Source organism: Ascaphus truei, chromosome 7 (assembly GCF_040206685.1).
Source record: "Ascaphus truei isolate aAscTru1 chromosome 7, aAscTru1.hap1, whole genome shotgun sequence".
Classification (NCBI taxonomy): Eukaryota; Metazoa; Chordata; class Amphibia; order Anura; family Ascaphidae; genus Ascaphus; species Ascaphus truei.
The window spans coordinates 8,988,037-9,006,366 of record NC_134489.1 but is presented as its reverse complement, the minus strand read 5'-3'; the positions used below and the strand labels follow the sequence as shown (position 1 = coordinate 9,006,366).

At 47.2% G+C, this 18,330-nt stretch overlaps 2 protein-coding genes across 5 annotated transcripts in view; one reads left to right on the top strand and one right to left on the bottom strand.

Moving 5' to 3' along the window:
* The window catches only part of ITPKC (inositol-trisphosphate 3-kinase C), a 101,158-nt gene extending 93,950 nt beyond the window's left edge, over nt 1–7,208 (top strand). For both annotated transcript variants that reach the window (XM_075606956.1, XM_075606955.1), the window contains exons 6-8: nt 819–920; nt 1,073–1,144; nt 5,125–7,208. In XM_075606956.1, coding sequence (XP_075463071.1) covers nt 819–920; nt 1,073–1,144; nt 5,125–5,322 — 372 coding nt within the window. In that variant the 3' untranslated portion in view covers nt 5,323–7,208. The remainder of the gene's footprint in view (nt 1–818; nt 921–1,072; nt 1,145–5,124) is intronic.
* Nucleotides 7,209–15,403: 8,195 nt separating this feature from the next.
* The window catches only part of ACTMAP (actin maturation protease), a 31,633-nt gene continuing 28,706 nt past the window's right edge, over nt 15,404–18,330 (bottom strand). For all 3 annotated transcript variants that reach the window (XM_075606950.1, XM_075606952.1, XM_075606951.1), the window contains exon 7: nt 15,404–17,559. In XM_075606950.1, the coding sequence (XP_075463065.1) occupies nt 17,252–17,559 (308 nt within the window). In that variant the 3' untranslated portion in view covers nt 15,404–17,251. The remainder of the gene's footprint in view (nt 17,560–18,330) is intronic.

The window sequence follows — 18,330 nt, the reverse complement described above, 5'->3', positions numbered from 1 at the left end:
GTTCAACCAGAGTTTACACCGGCACTAATTCCTCTATACCCTTCCCGTTATCTTATTGGTTCTCTGATAAGGATGGGATAAAGGTAAAGAAAATGCTAGAAACAAATGTACCCCATTCAGAGGTCTCCTTCTAAAAAAAATGCAGTTTGTAATTCATTTCTAAGAAATGAACAATGATGATCTGGCTGGAGGGGCTTGAGCCTTACAATGGGATTTAATTTAGACCCTCACCCCTTTTGCAGGTTGTATAATTGCGGCCCACATTGTGCCAACAGCAGGATAATTATACTCAATCGTAGGCTACGCTGACTTGCTAACCCTCCCCACCCCCCCCCCCCCACCCCCCCCCCCCACCCACACTGATCTCCACCGGTCATACTGTAATAAATATATACTTGAAGACATCAAATGAATAGAATTGCATGAACTCATTTTGGGAGAGCTGAACATGATGGTGTGAGCTAGAGGTTTTTTTCGTGGCCAGTAATACTTGAAAAAGAGAGGTAACTCTCAATGTAATTTTCCTGGCACAATATTTTAGAAATGAATAACATAACCGGTTTAGCCATTTCAAAAATAAGTTATTCCGTACCCTGCTTTTGTGCTAAAAATACGAGTTTTGTTTAAATGTTTGGGGGGTGCGGGGGGGGGGGGGGATGGGAGAGGGAGAGAATGTGGCAACCAAGGAGTTAACCAAGTCTTGATGCCAAAATAGAGACGGTAAAACTACACCAGAGGGGTCTTTCACTATATTGTAGGTCCCATATATGTTGCCAGGTGTGACTGCACCTGTAACAGCCTCCTCTTACACATTGCAGAAAGCAGATGGCACGTGTAACATGAACTTTAAGAAAACCAAACTCAAGGAGCAGGTTATGAGAGCGCTGGAGGACTTTGTAGACGGGAATAAAAATATTTTGGTGAGTAATGTATGAAGCTCTGGCAGGGGGTTTAAGGTGGAGACTCCTTTAAACAAAGGACCTCTCTTGCAAGCGACGATGACCTGATGCGTTCTGCGCTGCTCATACGCGTCTTCCTCACGCTTGGATTTTTCCTTTGTTTCATTTGATAGAAAAACTACATAACGCGATTGAAAGATCTGCGCACAGCGCTGGAAAAGTCCGAGTTCTTCAAGTCGCACGAGGTATAAGTTCTATTCATGAATGTCTTTTACATTTACTGGGTAGAGAGGATAGAGAAGAACCCAGTGTAGCACTCGAGTTCACCCTCTGGTGATTAGTGTATGATTTAAAATAAACTTTATTGATTCAACACATATATAAAATAATGGGTATTAAAATGACGTACTAGAGGTAGTGGGATCAAAATACTGACAGCCATAGGACTCGCAATCAATATGATAGGTGTCTCCTGTTGTGTATGATGTCACACAGGAAACACAATCCTTATATAAAACCTCAGTGAGGGTAAGGTAGGGTTAATTTGACAATGTACTGTATCATCAGATCACAAAAGGCGGTGTGCATAAACCATAAGTGGTAATGGTGTGACTGGTGATAGCTGGTGTACTAAAACAAATATATTGTGCACCAGTAGGTATCAATATGCAGTCTGGTAAAACTTCCTACATGTGTTATATATGTACACGCAGTGTTGTGTGGAGCTGGTCATAGGTAGCCCCCAGGGGTTCACAGGATAGGCGTATGATACCCTATAGTGACCTCTGCAACATGTCACCATTAATACTAATAGATAATGTGCATAGAGTGAATTGGTGGGCACTCTGATATGGCCAGCTCTACACACTGATAATCACTGCATGTGGGGAGGTGGAGGCTGTGTGCAGTGGTGATATGGCTTAATAGCAGATATTAAGCCATATCACCACTGCACACAGCCTCCACCTCCCCACATGCAGTGATTATCAGTGTGTATAGCTGGCCATATCAGAGTGCCCACCAATTCACTCTATGCACATTATCTATTAGTATTAATGGTGACATGTTGCAGAGGTCACTATAGGGTATCATACGCCTATCCTGTGAACCCCTGGGGGTTACCTATGACCAGCTCCACACAACACTGCGTGTACATATATAACACATGTAGGAAGTTTTACCAGACTGCATATTGATACCTACTGGTGCACAATATATTTGTTTTAGTACACCAGCTATCACCAGTCACACCATTACCACTTATGGTTTATGCACACCGCCTTTTGTGATCTGATGATACAGTACATTGTCAAATTAACCCTACCTTACCCTCACTGAGGTTTTATATAAGGATTGTGTTTCCTGTGTGACATCATACACAACAGGAGACACCTATCATATTGATTGCGAGTCCTATGGCTGTCAGTATTTTGATCCCACTACCTCTAGTACGTCATTTTAATACCCATTATTTTATATATGTGTTGAATCAATAAAGTTTATTTTAAATCATACACTAATCACCAGAGGGTGAACTCGAGAGCTACACTGGGTTCTTCTCTATCCTCTCTACCTATTCATTGTTTACCCAAAGCACCGTTCACCGTTCATATCAACTTAATGAGGCAGCAGCAGGGGCTCCCCTATCACTTTTTACATTTACTGCACTGTTTCCAATTGTGTGTGTGTGTGTATACATTTGAAGAAAAAAATATATCTATGCGTTTCTGTGTGTTCACCTCTCTCTAAAAGAATAAATCTCTGTCTCTCTCGCTCTCGCTCTCTCTCTCGAATTATAAAAAAAACATTTATTTAACAATTTATTTAACATTATGAATACAAATATATATACATAATATATATACATACTCACAAAAATACAATTATACTGCTCAAAATGAACTTCTGAATTGATATGATACCATAAGCTAGACGTATTAGGCTCAAATAAAAAGGTGCTACAGGGTAAAGATAAGAGATAGTGATCAAGAATTAAGCGCAAGTGGCTTCTCACATGTTTATATGATAAAAATAGTTTCACAAGGAAATAAAACCCTGTACAATACGACCCTTGTGCGGAATGCTGCTGTGCTGAAAGACTTCCCCAGGCGCCCCCACAGTAATTCCAGCACAGACATGGGGCGCACATTCTCACAGGCTATGAGTGCAATACCGCAGGGGGCTCAACTCCCGTCCTCAAGACCCCCCAACAGGTCCGGTTTTAAGGATATCGCAGCTTCAGCACTGGTGGCTCAATCAGATGCCTCTGAGCCACATTTGCTGAAGCAGGGATAAAACATAGTCCAGAAAGGGTATGGTGCTCGGAGACATGAAAGGTACAGTATATGTATATGATGAATTTACTGGTCTTGCGTCAAGAAGTTCCTGCGAGGAAGTGCAGTCGCCCTAAATAAAGGCATGTATAGGGAAGCTAACGCCTGCCTGGAGCCATCCAATTAGTAAATACAATGCAGGCCAATTCACATCCAGAGTCCAGAAATAGCAGCGTTCAGGATTTGGTCATCCAAGTCTTCTCCCAGGCTTATAATAAGAACGAGTAAATAGGGGATTAATCACAACAAACTCATTCACATATTGTTGTCTGACCATCCGTTCAGCAAATTCTCAGGGCTTCCGTGTACAAATGAATTGTACTGATTAAATATACATTTTTATTGGAGCGCACGTCCCTTTGTTATTTCCCCTTGGATGTCTGCATTGATAGTGCACCTCACTGTTTCTGAAGCAGGGATACCCTGAAAACCTGACTACTTGGGTGGTCTGGAGCTGAGCACCCCTGCAATACGATCCCACATGGGCGGGGTGATTCAGAATGTAGCCAATGCAGTCAAATGTAAACTGTGAAGCGTTTTCAGGTGTGTATGTAGATGCTTTGTGGATACTTCATATGTTCTACTATATTATCTTCCATTGCAGCGGTGCGCAAACTGGGGGGCCAAATTGTTATGGGGGGGGGGGTGCGCGGCGGTTGCAGAGGCCCCGCACTCTTCCCCCAACGCATTCAAACTAATGTCGGGGGATCGCGTGAGGCCTGTGCAGCTTCACTTACCTTCTCTTCGGCGACGCGGCGTCACGTGATGCCGCGGGGTCATATGACATCACGTTGGCATGGCAACATGACGTCACGTGACCCCACGGTGTCAATTGATGCCGGAGAGAAGGTGAAGGAGGGAGGGGCAAGCAGGCAGGGAAAGATTCCGCACCCTGTTCTATCGCACTGCGCCTGTTCTCCTTATGTTCTGATCTGAGGTATTGTTGGAAGATTATATAAAACGTGGCAAGTAACCACACAGCCTCTATATACACATTGGCTACATTCTGAATCACTGTACCCATTTGGGAACGGTCTGTTCTTTTCTTATTTGCTGCCACCCTGAGAATTTGCACCCCCGTGTCTGTTCTAAAGGTAAATGTAGTACTGAAAAGAAAAGAACCCGGATAAGCGCTCCGGTATATCGCCAAATAGAATTATAATTCTTTTACAAAAAATAAAGATGCACACACATTATCAATACATTAACAAACAAGCTACATCTCCATATAATCTCCCACAAATCCATCCATGAAAAAGCACGCAATCATAGCGAAATACAGACCGCCCGAGATCTCCTACACACATTCTTTTGTCAGCACTATGTGTGTAGTGATTAGATCTCGGGCGGTCCATATTTCGCTATGATTGCGTTCTTTTTCATGAACGGATTTGTGGGAGATTCTATGGAACGGTAGCTTGTTTTTAAGGTGTGTGTTTTTTTGTTTTGTTTTTTTTAATCATTTTTGTAATAAATTTAATTTTGTGGTTTACTGGCGTGTTCATCTGGGTTGTGTGCGTGTGTGCACAGACTGACCGTATTATAAGTGCTTTTTTGTTCGTGATCGGCGGAAGCAAAATATGCTTCTGCTTTCATTTGAACCCTTTTTGTACTGAAGGGGCCTGTAACATAACAGCACATTCCTGGATTTATTAATATTATTGTTCTTATTTTTTTATTTCTATTGTATCTTCATAAAGTCCAGAAAATAGTTAAAGTTCTGATTACTTGTAATTAAGGATTAGTTGAGTGCTACTTTCCAAACTATTTTCCAATGCAGTATGTCGGTGGTTGGTTGCCCATTATTTATTCCGCTGCCCCAGAGCTGCTGACAAGGGTCAGTTACCAACGTCTTGGCAGGATATTGACTCATGCTCATGACCTCTCCCCAGGTTGTCGGAAGCTCCCTCCTCTTCGTTCATGACTCGTCTGAACTGGCTAAAGTGTGGATGATCGACTTCGGGAAAACCGTGCGACTCCCATGCAAGCAGACACTAAACCACCGGACGCCATGGGTGGAGGGGAACCGGGAGGATGGCTACCTATGGGGGCTGGACAACCTCATCCACATATTCACTGACATGGTGTGAGACTGACCGTGGGGGATACGAGATCACGTGCAAAGTCCTGTGTTGACCTAAAGAGAACTGAAAGACTTTGATGCGTTGTCTACACTCCCACCATGCATTGCAACAAAATGCACACGGGAAGACGCTCACCCTCTCCGTCCCCCGTTCTGCCAAGTTTCCTTCACATGGATTTTAGCGCCCATAACGGGACCCTACAGAGAAGCTGGTAGCATACACCAAATCACAAGTGGCCTTCCATGGATATTCAATTTTTTTCATTGAATTCCATCTAAAGAATGATCATTATTTTCTAATGTATTTTTAAGGTGTTTTATAATTATTTTATTTATGCTTGTATAGTCCTAAAAAAGAGAACACTGGAAGTATTGTACATAGGTTTTAAAGCTACATGGGGATAGGTTTTGCTCCATTTTTTTATATATATTATTTTTTGGTTAATGGAACTTTAGATACAAAAAGCTGGTTTTATCTGTATATTATATATATATATATATATATATATATATATATATATTTTTTTTTTTTTAAGCCACGGTCTATTTTAATGAGGGGAAAAGTCTTTGGCTTGGGGATGTAAGGTTGTCTTTACTTCTGAACCAAAGAGAATGTGTAACAGATAAATCAATGGGGGACTCCACAAATTCCCTCTTCCGCTTTATGATGTCCACCACGGGAGGGTGCCACCAATCAGGAAGGGAGGGTGCCACCAATCAGAAATAAGCTTTGATGTAGGCTTGACGCCTATTGGCCACCCTCAGGTAGCAGTTTTCTGATTGGTTGACAGTGATACAGAAATGTCTGCTTCACACCAAACATTATAGGCCCTTATTAAATGTGCTGTGAATCCGCTTCCCTGTACAAGAGCAGAATCTCGTCCCATCCATCTGAATGGAGCTGAGCTCTTCTCCAGCAGTGAGAAGCCGCTTTACAGCATATTAAATAGGGGGCTGTAGACTGCCAGCATTTTTTTTAAATTTAAATTGGAAATTACAAGTTAGATTTACAAAATCCACACTCATTGAAAGTATCTGAACTCGCTAAACCACATTGGGTGAATGCTGGAAGATCTACCACTTGTGAACAAAGTCGCCCATTACTCGGTCAGACCTTCTAGTGGTGTTGAGGAGTTACCTTGTCTAGAAGAGCTAAAGTAATAAATGCCGGCCTGCTCAGCCGCTCAGGACTATACAGAATGGCCTTGCCCCTTAATGCTGCTTCAGTGTCTGCAGTACAAATAGAACACAGCAGCTCCTCTCCCGTTTGTGTTCCACATTCTGCAGAAAGCCTGGAATACATTAGTGTTAGCCCTTTCATATTTCATACTCCAACCACCAGTAACATCCCCTCTAGAATGATGAAATATTAAAGTGTGTTTTACATTTTTATTAAGGCCCCTAGAGAAGCATTTTAAATATAAATGGTGAGTTGTATTTGAATCGCAGACTTTTTAAGCATTTAGTGTACATATAAAAATTTGGCACAGTTTTTAAAGATTTTTTTTTTTTAAAGGGCCATGTTGTACCAGCTGCCTTATTAATATGTATATAGCGTTACAGGAGGAGGTGCTAATGAAAGGGCTTTTAAAACACAGATGTCCTTATATTAGCAGCACATTGAAGACCATCATTCTAGTTTGTACATAATGGGGCAGAATTACTGTTTTAATAATTCTGCCAAATAGTGTGTTTTTGTTCTTTGTTTTTTACTGTATAACTGGTTTTCAAACACCCTCCATTACAAATGTTCAGGCCAACTCAACGGTTGCAGGAGTTGTTAATATAACTGGATTATCTTGTTATGTATGACCGACACGGTCTGTGTCACATCTAATTATAATCTATAGTTGGTTTCATACATTCATCCGATTAAAACTCAGACGTCAGTAAGATGGTGTAACTGTTCTGTGTGGCTGGTAAGGGGGAATCACAGCGATTTTAAGCATTGTAGGGGTTCTCTGCTTGTTTTATACACAGGAATGAAGCATATTTGATCCTTTTTATCGTGTCCGCACTTGCTGGTGAGAATAGATGGAAGATATGAAACTGGTTTATTGGAAGATACATACCTGACTGTGTTTGCCGTAACAAGTATAAAGTTATGTTTACAATTGCAACATCATGTGCGCTCAACTGTTTCCTTAAATTATACGGTCAGAAGTTGAAAAAATGAATCTTCCCTATTCTCCTCATACTTTGGATCGTGCCACCTCTGGAACGCAGGAGGGCAGCGATCTGGCTGCACTTGTACTTTAAAGGGGCTTTGCATTTAAAAAATGTTTTCATTTGCCCACTATGTGGGAAGCAGGGGGTCTCCAGAGCAGAACTGCGTTCATTTCGGTTCTGGGGACACCTGCTTCCTGAGATACTTGCATCTGAAGGTGATGCCGGCCAATAGGGAGCCACATAACAGCGCTGCGGCTTGCTATTGGCCCGTGGGACCTGTTAAACAGACGTTTTCTGTGTCCAGCCGGAGCTGCTACCGGCATCCCCTTCCGATGCATGTATCTCAGGAAGCACGGGTCCCGGGAGCTGAGATCAAAGCAGTTCAGCGCCAGAGACCCCCTGCTTCAAACCTAGGGAAATAAATGTAAAAAACGAGGTAAATCCACTCAAGTTTTTCTTTTGTTTACAACACTTCAGGCTACGGCCCCGCTGCCTGCGCTGCGCGAGTCTGCGAGGCTGGCGGCGCATGTAGCAGAGTCTCCCGGTCTGCAGGGGGGGGTGGCGGGGGTGACGCGGCTGTGATGTCACTTGGCAGGTTCGCCCTCATTGGCTGAACCGCCGGGGGGCGTGGCCTAGCGCTCCATCACGACTCCTGATCTCAATTTTCTTGAGAGCAGGAGTTTGTCGGCGCAGCGGCTTCCCCCCCCCCCCCCCCAGCAGCGGGCCCGGCCCCATTGTGGGGCGGCTCCTGTCCCTGCAGCGTCTGCCACAGCAGGCGCTGCAGTAGCCAGCGGGGACCTGGCCTAATGGTGCAGATCATTTTCCCTGTTAATGAATTAATTTTTCTTCCCACCATGCTGGGAAAAAAGAAGGCTATCGGCAATCTTGTTGCCAGAGATGAATGGGCACGTTACCGCGATGCTCTGTGATCGTCCTTCATTGGGAATGTTATTGCTGGGAGTCGGTTCTTGTTGCGTGGGGGGAAGCAGTGTCTTTGTATCTGTGATCTCCAGCTGGTGACTGTGCTGTTCCCGCATATGTTCCACACACTGTAGAGCACGGGCGGCCGACTCCAGTCCTCAAGGGCCACCAACAGGTCTGGTGTTCAGGATATCCCTGCGGCAGCAGTCAATGACTGAGCCACCTGTGCTGCAGCAGGGATATCCTGAAAACCTGACCTGTTGGTGGCCCTTGAGGACTGGAGTCGGCCGCCCGTGCTGTAGCCCTTCACTGATATCAGAGTTGCTGATTAGCTCACAGGTAAAGAAGGCAACCGGGGGGGGGGGTGGTTTTAGGCCTCTATTCGATATGTTGAAAAGCTGTGCTGGAGAAGAGGTCCGCTCCATTCAACGAGGGGGGTTAAAATCTCCGGCTGGGGGAAGAGATGCCGTCGCAGCATATAGAAAACGGGCCATAGGGACAGATGTGTTCCTGGGGCATGTGGCCAGGCCCTTAACCCTTTCCATGCCAGAGAATCCTGTGACGCTGCATGTAAGACCTCTGGATGGGGGAGGGGGGGAGGCTCTGCACTTTGCCCCCCGCTGCCACTAAAAGAAGTGGGGTGTATGTGTGTAATATGAATCTCCACATCACTAGATGTTCCACTGTTTGGGTATTTTGTAGCAGAACAGAATATATGGATGGGAAATTTTCCACTGTTCCAAGTTTTTTGCCTTTACCTTAAAATGGAAATGAGAATTTGCACCGTTCCTGTAAAAGTATTGGATCACCCTTTTTTAAAATAAAATAAGCCTTAAAGATGTCATGTTTTAACCTTGTTTTTGAGCGTGTGTGGAAGTTTTCACTGCCGTGTGCAAGACTTTGAAGCAAAAAGCAGCATGTTAATATCCAGGAAGTCACAGATCCTAATTGTTGCGGCCTTTCTAGTCTTGCTCTGCTTGCACTGTACCTAATACCTGTCCATGTAACCGGCAGTGCATTGTAATGGTAAAGGTGTGCTGTGTTCTCTGCTTTCATTGGTTTAAGCTCAAGCCTTTCAACTGATTTTGAGTAGCTGTTTGATGTGTAAAAGTATAGACATGTGTTTGTATATGTACAGTTCAGTGTGTGTATATCTGGGTATATTACATATTTTTGTGAATTTACTATACACGGGGGGTGTGTGTTTTATTTATATATATATATATTTATATATCTATATATCTCTCCTAGGTGCAAAAAGACCAGGGAAAGAGAGAAAAAAAGAGAAAAAGAACAATCATAGGGTAGTATGTCCAATAAGCAGAATAACAATTTTGGTGAGATATGCACTTACAGTACAGTGAGTTTGATCAGTGTCAGCTTTTTATCCACTCTGGGATCAGGAGCTCAGCTTGGTGATTTCTTATATTTCTGCCAGGGACTCTGCACTTCCAAGCAACTGTTGTCACAGTGCCTCACAGCAGTCGCGGTGTGCCTGTATGTATGGATTCCGCCTCCCAGCAGTCGCGGTGTGCCTGTATGTATGGATTCCGCCTCCCAGCAGTCGCGGTATGCCTGTATGTATGGATTCCGCCTCCCAGCAGTGGCGGTGTGCCTGTATGTATAGATTCCGCCTCACAGCAGTGGCGGTGTGCCTGTATGTATAGATTCCGCCTCACAGCAGTCGCGGTGTGCCTGTATGTATAGATTCCGCCTCACAGCAGTCGCGATGTGCCTGTATGTATAGATTCCGCCTCACAGCAGTCGCGGTGTGCCTGTATGTATAGATTCCGCCTCACAGCAGTCGCGGTGTGCCTGTATGTATAGATTCCGCCTCACAGCAGTCGCGGTGTGCCTGTATGTATGGATTCCGCCTCACAGCAGTCGCGGTGTGCCTGTATGTATGGATTCCGCCTCCCAGCAGTCGCGGTGTGCCTGTATGTATGGATTCCGCCTCCCAGCAGTCGCGGTGTGCCTGTATGTATAGATTCCGCCTCACAGCAGTGGCGGTGTACCTGTATGTATAGATTCCGCCTCACAGCAGTCGCGGTGTGCCTGTATGTATAGATTCCGCCTCACAGCAGTCGCGATGTGCCTGTATGTATAGATTCCGCCTCACAGCAGTCGCGGTGTGCCTGTATGTATAGATTCCGCCTCACAGCAGTCGCGGTGTGCCTGTATGTATAGATTCCGCCTCACAGCAGTCGCGGTGTGCCCGTATGTATAGATTCCGCCTCACAGCAGTCGCGGTGTGCCTGTATGTATAGATTCCGCCTCCCAGCAGTCGCGGTGTGCCTGTATGTATAGATTCCGCCTCACAGCAGTCGCGATGTGCCTGTATGTATAGATTCCGCCTCACAGCAGTCGCGGTGTGCCTGTATGTATAGATTCCGCCTCACAGCAGTCGCGGTGTGCCTGTATGTATAGATTCCGCCTCACAGCAGTCGCGGTGTGCCTGTATGTATAGATTCCGCCTCACAGCAGTCGCGGTGTGCCTGTATGTATAGATTCCGCCTCACAGCAGTCGCGGTGTGCCTGTATGTATGGATTCCGCCTCACAGCAGTCGCGGTGTGCCTGTATGTATGGATTCCGCCTCCCAGCAGTCGCGGTGTGCCTGTATGTATGGATTCCGCCTCCCAGCAGTCGCGGTGTGCCTGTATGTATAGATTCCGCCTCACAGCAGTGGCGGTGTACCTGTATGTATAGATTCCGCCTCACAGCAGTCGCGGTGTGCCTGTATGTATAGATTCCGCCTCACAGCAGTCGCGATGTGCCTGTATGTATAGATTCCGCCTCACAGCAGTCGCGGTGTGCCTGTATGTATAGATTCCGCCTCACAGCAGTCGCGGTGTGCCTGTATGTATAGATTCCGCCTCACAGCAGTCGCGGTGTGCCTGTATGTATAGATTCCGCCTCACAGCAGTCGCGATGTGCCTGTATGTATAGATTCCGCCTCACAGCAGTCGCGGTGTGCCTGTATGTATGGATTCCGCCTCACAGCAGTCGCGGTGTGCCTGTATGTATAGATTCCGTCTCACAGCAGTCGCGGTGTGCCTGTATGTATAGATTCCGCCTCACAGCAGTCGCGGTGTGCCCGTATGTATAGATTCCGCCTCACAGCAGTCGCGGTGTGCCTGTATGTATGGATTCCGCCTCACAGCAGTCGCGGTGTGCCTGTATGTATGGATTCCGCCTCACAGCAGTCGCGGTGTGCCTGTATGTATGGATTCCGCCTCACAGCAGTCGCGGTGTGCCTGTATGTATAGATTCCGCCTCACAGCAGTCGCGGTGTGCCTGTATGTATAGATTCCGCCTCACAGCAGTCGCGGTGTGCCTGTATGTATAGATTCCGCCTCACAGCAGTCGCGGTGTGCCTGTATGTATGGATTCCGCCTCACAGCAGTCGCGGTGTGCCTGTATGTATGGATTCCGCCTCACAGCAGTCGCGGTGTGCCTGTATGTATGGATTCCGCCTCACAGCAGTCGCGGTGTGCCTGTATGTATAGATGCCGCCTCACAGCAGTCGCGGTGTGCCTGTATGTATGGATTCCGCCTCACAGCAGTCGCGGTGTGCCTGTATGTATGGATTCCGCCTCACAGCAGTCGCGGTGTGCCTGTATGTATAGATTCCGCCTCACAGCAGTCGCGGTGTGCCTGTATGTATGGATTCCGCCTCACAGCAGTCGCAGTGTGCCTGTATGTATGGATTCCGCCTCACAGCAGTCGCGGTGTGCCTGTATGTATGGATTAAGCCTCACAGCAGTCGCGGTGTGCCTGTATGTATAGATTCCGCCTCACAGCAGTCGCGGTGTGCCTGTATGTATGGATTCCGCCTCACAGCAGTCGCGGTGTGCCTGTATGTATAGATTCCGCCTCACAGCAGTCGCGGTGTGCCTGTATGTATAGATTCCGCCTCACAGCAGTCGCGGTGTGCCTGTATGTATGGATTCCGCCTCACAGCAGTCGCGGTGTGCCTGTATGTATAGATTCCGCCTCACAGCAGTCGCGGTGTGCCTGTATGTATTGATTCCGCCTCACAGCAGTCGCGGTGTGCCTGTATGTATAGATTCCGCCTCCCAGCAGTCGCGGTGTGCCTGTATGTATGGATTCCGCTTCACAGCAGTCGCGGTGTGACTGTATGTATAGATTCCGCCTCACAGCAGTCGTGGTGTGTCTGTATGTATGGATTCCGCCTCACAGCAGTCGCGGTGTGCCTGTATGTATAGATTCCGCCTCACAGCAGTCGCGGTGTGCCTGTATGTATAGATTCCGCCTCACAGCAGTCGCGGTGTGCCTGTATGTATAGATTCCGCCTCGCAGCAGTCGCGGTGTGCCTGTATGTATGGATTCCGCCTCACAGCAGTCGCGGTGTGCCTGTATGTATAGATTCCGCCTCCCAGCAGTCGCGGTGTGCCTGTATGTATAGATTCCGTCTCACAGCAGTCGCGGTGTGCCTGTATGTATAGATTCCGCCTCCCAGCAGTCGCGGTGTGCCTGTATGTATAGATTCCGCCTCACAGCAGTCGCGGTGTGCCTGTATGTATGGATTCCGCCTCACAGCAGTCGCGGTGTGCCTGTATGTATGGATTCCGCCTCACAGCAGTCGCGGTGTGCCTGTATGTATGGATTCCGCCTCACAGCAGTCGCGGTGTGCCTGTATGTATAGATTCCGCCTCACAGCAGTCGCGGTGTGCCTGTATGTATAGATTCCGCCTCACAGCAGTCGCGGTGTGCCTGTATGTATAGATTCCGCCTCCCAGCAGTCGCGGTGTGCCTGTATGTATAGATTCCGCCTCCCAGCAGTCGCGGTGTGCCTGTATGTATAGATTCCGCCTCCCAGCAGTCGCGGTGTGCCTGTATGTATAGATTCCGCCTCACAGCAGTCGCGGTGTGCCTGTATGTATGGATTCCGCCTCACAGCAGTCGCGGTGTGCCTGTATGTATAGATTCCGCCTCCCAGCAGTCGCGGTGTGCCTGTATGTATGGATTCCGCCTCACAGCAGTCGCGGTGTGCCTGTATGTATAGATTCCGCCTCACAGCAGTCGCGGTATGCCTGTATGTATAGATTCCGCCTCACAGCAGTCGCGGTGTGCCTGTATGTATAGATTCCGCCTCACAGCAGTCGCGGTGTGCCTGTATGTATAGATTCCGCCTCACAGCAGTCGCGGTGTGCCTGTATGTATAGATTCCGCCTCACAGCAGTCGCGGTGTGCCTGTATGTATAGATTCCGCCTCACAGCAGTCGCGGTGTGCCTGTATGTATAGATTCCGCCTCACAGCAGTCGCGGTGTGCCTGTATGTATGGATTCCGCCTCACAGCAGTCGCGGTGTGCCTGTATGTATGGATTCCGCCTCACAGCAGTCGCGGTGTGCCTGTATGTATGGATTCCGCCTCCCAGCAGTCGCGGTGTGCCTGTATGTATAGATTCCGCCTCACAGCAGTCGCGGTGTGCCTGTATGTATAGATTCCGCCTCACAGCAGTCGCGGTGTGCCTGTATGTATAGATTCCGCCTCACAGCAGTCGCGGTGTGCCTGTATGTATAGATTCCGCCTCCCAGCAGTCGCGGTGTGCCTGTATGTATAGATTCCGCCTCCCAGCAGTCGCGGTGTGCCTGTATGTATAGATTCCGCCTCACAGCAGTCGCGGTGTGCCTGTATGTATAGATTCCGCCTCCCAGCAGTCGCGGTGTGCCTGTATGTATAGATTCCGCCTCACAGCAGTCGCGGTGTGCCTGTATGTATGGATTCCGCCTCCCAGCAGTCGCGGTGTGCCTGTATGTATAGATTCCGCCTCACAGCAGTCGCGGTATGCCTGTATGTATAGATTCCGCCTCACAGCAGTCGCAGTATGCCTGTATGTATAGATTCCGCCTCACAGCAGTCGCGGTGTGCCTGTATGTATAGATTCCGCCTCACAGCAGTCGCGGTATGCCTGTATGTATAGATTCCGCCTCACAGCAGTCGCGGTGTGCCTGTATGTATAGATTCCGCCTCACAGCAGTCGCGGTGTGCCTGTATGTATGGATTCCGCCTCACAGCAGTCGCGGTGTGCCTGTATGTATGGATTCCGCCTCACAGCAGTCGCGGTGTGCCTGTATGTATAGATTCCGCCTCACAGCAGTCGCGGTGTGCCTGTATGTATGGATTCCGCCTCACAGCAGTCGCGGTGTGCCTGTATGTATAGATTCCGCCTCCCAGCAGTCGCGGTGTGCCTGTATGTATGGATTCCGCCTCACAGCAGTCGCGGTATGCCTGTATGTATAGATTCCGCCTCACAGCAGTCGCGGTATGCCTGTATGTATAGATTCCGCCTCACAGCAGTCGCGGTATGCCTGTATGTATAGATTCCGCCTCACAGCAGTCGCGGTATGCCTGTATGTATAGATTCCGCCTCACAGCAGTCGCGGTGTGCCCGTATGTATAGATTCCGCCTCACAGCAGTCGCGGTGTGCCCGTATGTATAGATTCCGCCTCACAGCAGTCGCGGTGTGCCTGTATGTATAGATTCCGCCTCACAGCAGTCGCGGTGTGCCTGTATGTATAGATTCCGCCTCCCAGCAGTCGCGGTGTGCCTGTATGTATAGATTCCGCCTCACAGCAGTCGCGGTATGCCTGTATGTATAGATTCCGCCTCCCAGCAGTCGCGGTGTGCCTGTATGTATAGATTCCGCCTCCCAGCAGTCGCGGTGTGCCTGTATGTATAGATTCCGCCTCACAGCAGTCGCGGTGTGCCTGTATGTATAGATTCCGCCTCACAGCAGTCGCGGTGTGCCTGTATGTATAGATTCCGCCTCACAGCAGTCGCGGTGTGCCTGTATGTATAGATTCCGCCTCACAGCAGTCGCGGTGTGCCTGTATGTATAGATTCCGCCTCACAGCAGTCGCGGTGTGCCTGTATGTATGGATTCCGCCTCACAGCAGTCGCGGTGTGCCTGTATGTATAGATTCTTGCAGACGGATCCCACACAGGGATAAGGTAGGGAAAAAAGGGGAACAATAGTGTAAAACCTTTTATTTAAAAATTGGTAAAGAACCTAAATAAGTATTCAACTCACACTTTGTGAGTCGTAAAAAAGCATGTGAGAGTTTCACATACGACTCTCTCACACTCAGTGGTGGATCGACGCCGGATCTGAGTACAGCAAACTCACGCAGTCACTTCCGCGTCAGGCGACCTCTGCTCTCGCGAGATCTTCTCTCCGTTATTGGAAACTCCCTGCTCCGGCTCCGTGATGGAAGATCAGCTTGCCAGCTCGTCTCTCTCTCTGCTTGTGAACCGCCCTACGCGTTTCTCCAATGTGGCTTTGTCAGGGGCTACTATCTCATACCTGTCCCTACCTGGGGTTTATGTACATACCACTCGCAACTGATTGGCTATATATATATATATAAAATCTGGACTAACGGCTATTTCTACTTAATTCATATATGTAGATCGGGGGTGCACAAACTTTTTCCTCTGCACCCCCCCTACCTGCTCGCCCACCCCCCTCCCCCCCTTACCTTGTCTCTGACTTCACTACATCATGTGACCTCAGAGTCATTTGATGGCGCGTTGCCATGGGGACCAGTCACCAGAAGCTGCCGGAGACAAGGAAAGGGAACTTACAAAGGCCTCGCTCACCGGCATGTCATTTAAATGCTTTAGGGTCAGAGCGTGGGGCCTCTGTAAGCACTGTCCCCTCCCCCGCTCCCCCCCCCCCCCCCAGTTTGCACACGCCTAATGTAGATAACCATTTTTACATGTGTAAGTGACCTACTTACTGTATTTATACTTCTGGAAGACATACAGTAGCCTTGGTGTTTTTTAACATGTTACATACACGTTTTAAGCACCCAAGTAGATTATCAATGTTTTATTGTACAGCAGCGACAGCCTGTTTAAGCCTTTACATTTACGGGATAGACTGTGGTATTGTTTAAACAGTAAATACTACAGCAATAACTAGAAATAGCTGGAGAGGGGAATGGCTGCGCTAAGCCTCCTGCCTCCTCGTGAGAGAAAGTGCTTTATCTATATCAATAGTGCCCTGGCCAGTATTTCCTGCAGTAAAAATGCTTTTATTCCTACCTGACAAGTCCGAGGATTTTCCCATAGCTAGAATGTCATTGGGTCTTTAATTCTATTTTAAAAGTGCTTATATAAATATTCCAATGAATTTATTTTTGCATGAGTTTAAAACCGTAATTCTAGTTACGTCCTATTTGAGAAGGTTAGAACAATTTTCCTACAATTACAGCATAATTCTGCCTTTATTTGTATAATAGTTATCAAACGTCAATTCTGTATATAGCGAATATAAGTCTTTCACTACCGTTTCTTTTTGTATTTGAAGAACATTTCCTATAGCACCAATTAAATTATATATATATATATATACACACACACACACACACACACTCACACACACACACACACACACACACACACACACACACACACACACACACACACACACACACACACACACACACACACACACACACACACACACACACACACACACACACACACACGTTATTCTTACTGAAGATGTTCTTCATACAGTAAGTGTGGATTATTATTTTTAGATAACTTTAGGAGTTAACGGTGGAAAATCTGGTACTTCCTGTAACCTTTTTCCTGTAATTCTAATGGCACTATGCCTTTCATTCCTATAATTGAAAGCAGTAGGATTTATTTTCAATCACGTTGATAAACCCAGTGCTATGCTGTGACATTTGCAGATTAACCATTGGTTTTCTGACATCTGATATAACCAGTGTGTATGTGGTTCAATGGTAGAAGCACTACAACAAAAAAGTAGATGTATTCCTTCCCTGATACCATCCCTGGCCTTCTCCTAAGTCTCCCTGGGGTGCAGCAGCACTGTCTGCCCGCACAGCCCTGATTCTACGCCCCCTTCAGGCACGACGTATACATTCCCATCGCTGGCTCTCTTGGGATCAAACTTTTTTAGCTGCTGATTGCTGTGGCTCACGGAGTAGTACTCCCACAGCTGATAGCGCAGGCTCTTCCCCTGCTTAGCTACCAGGTAGACCTCCTGGATTTCGTGATCTTTAGGGGCAGGAGAGTCGGACAGCGGGTGATACAGTCCAGGAACATCTGGGTCGGGATTGAAGGAGCCTGCCTTAAGCCCAAATAAAACACCTGGAAAGAGAAGGGAAGTTACAAGAGAGAATACCTCACCCATGTCTTGTATTGGTCTTTGTAGTACAGACGTCCAACTACAGCAGCTGTATTGGTCTTGGAGAAGTGTAGGTTGTGATAACTTTTGATTGAGCAGCAAGAGAGCTCATAATAGATGTGATGGTTGTGAAAGTATGTTTATAGATTTCCAAACCTCACATCTCTTCTACACATGTACATAGCTTTCCAAACCTCACAGGTCTCTTCTACACACGTACAGAGCTTTCCAAACCTCACAGGTCTCTTCTACACATGTACAGAGCTTTCCAAACCTCACAGGTCTCTTCTACACATGTGCAGAGCTTTCCAAACCTCACAGGTCTCTTCTACACATGTACAGAGCTTTCCAAACCTCACAGGTCTCTTCTACACATGTGCAGAGCTTTCCAAACCTCACGGGTCTCTTCTACACATGTGCAGAGCTTTCCAAACCTCACAGGTCTCTTCTACACATGTGCAGAGCTTTCCAAACCTCACAGGTCTCTTCTACATGGGTACATAGCGATCCAAACCTCACAGGTCTCTTCTACACATGTGCAGAGCTTTCCAAACCTCACAGGTCTCTTCTACATGGGTACATAGCGATCCAAACCTCACAGGTCTCTTCTACATGGGTACATAGCGATCCAAACCTCACAGGTCTCTTCATTTGACCTGGAGGTTTTTCTTCACAAATAATGACTACTAAAACTTTACTAATGGCGCAAATTCTGATGCCAACTCTAGTGTTTG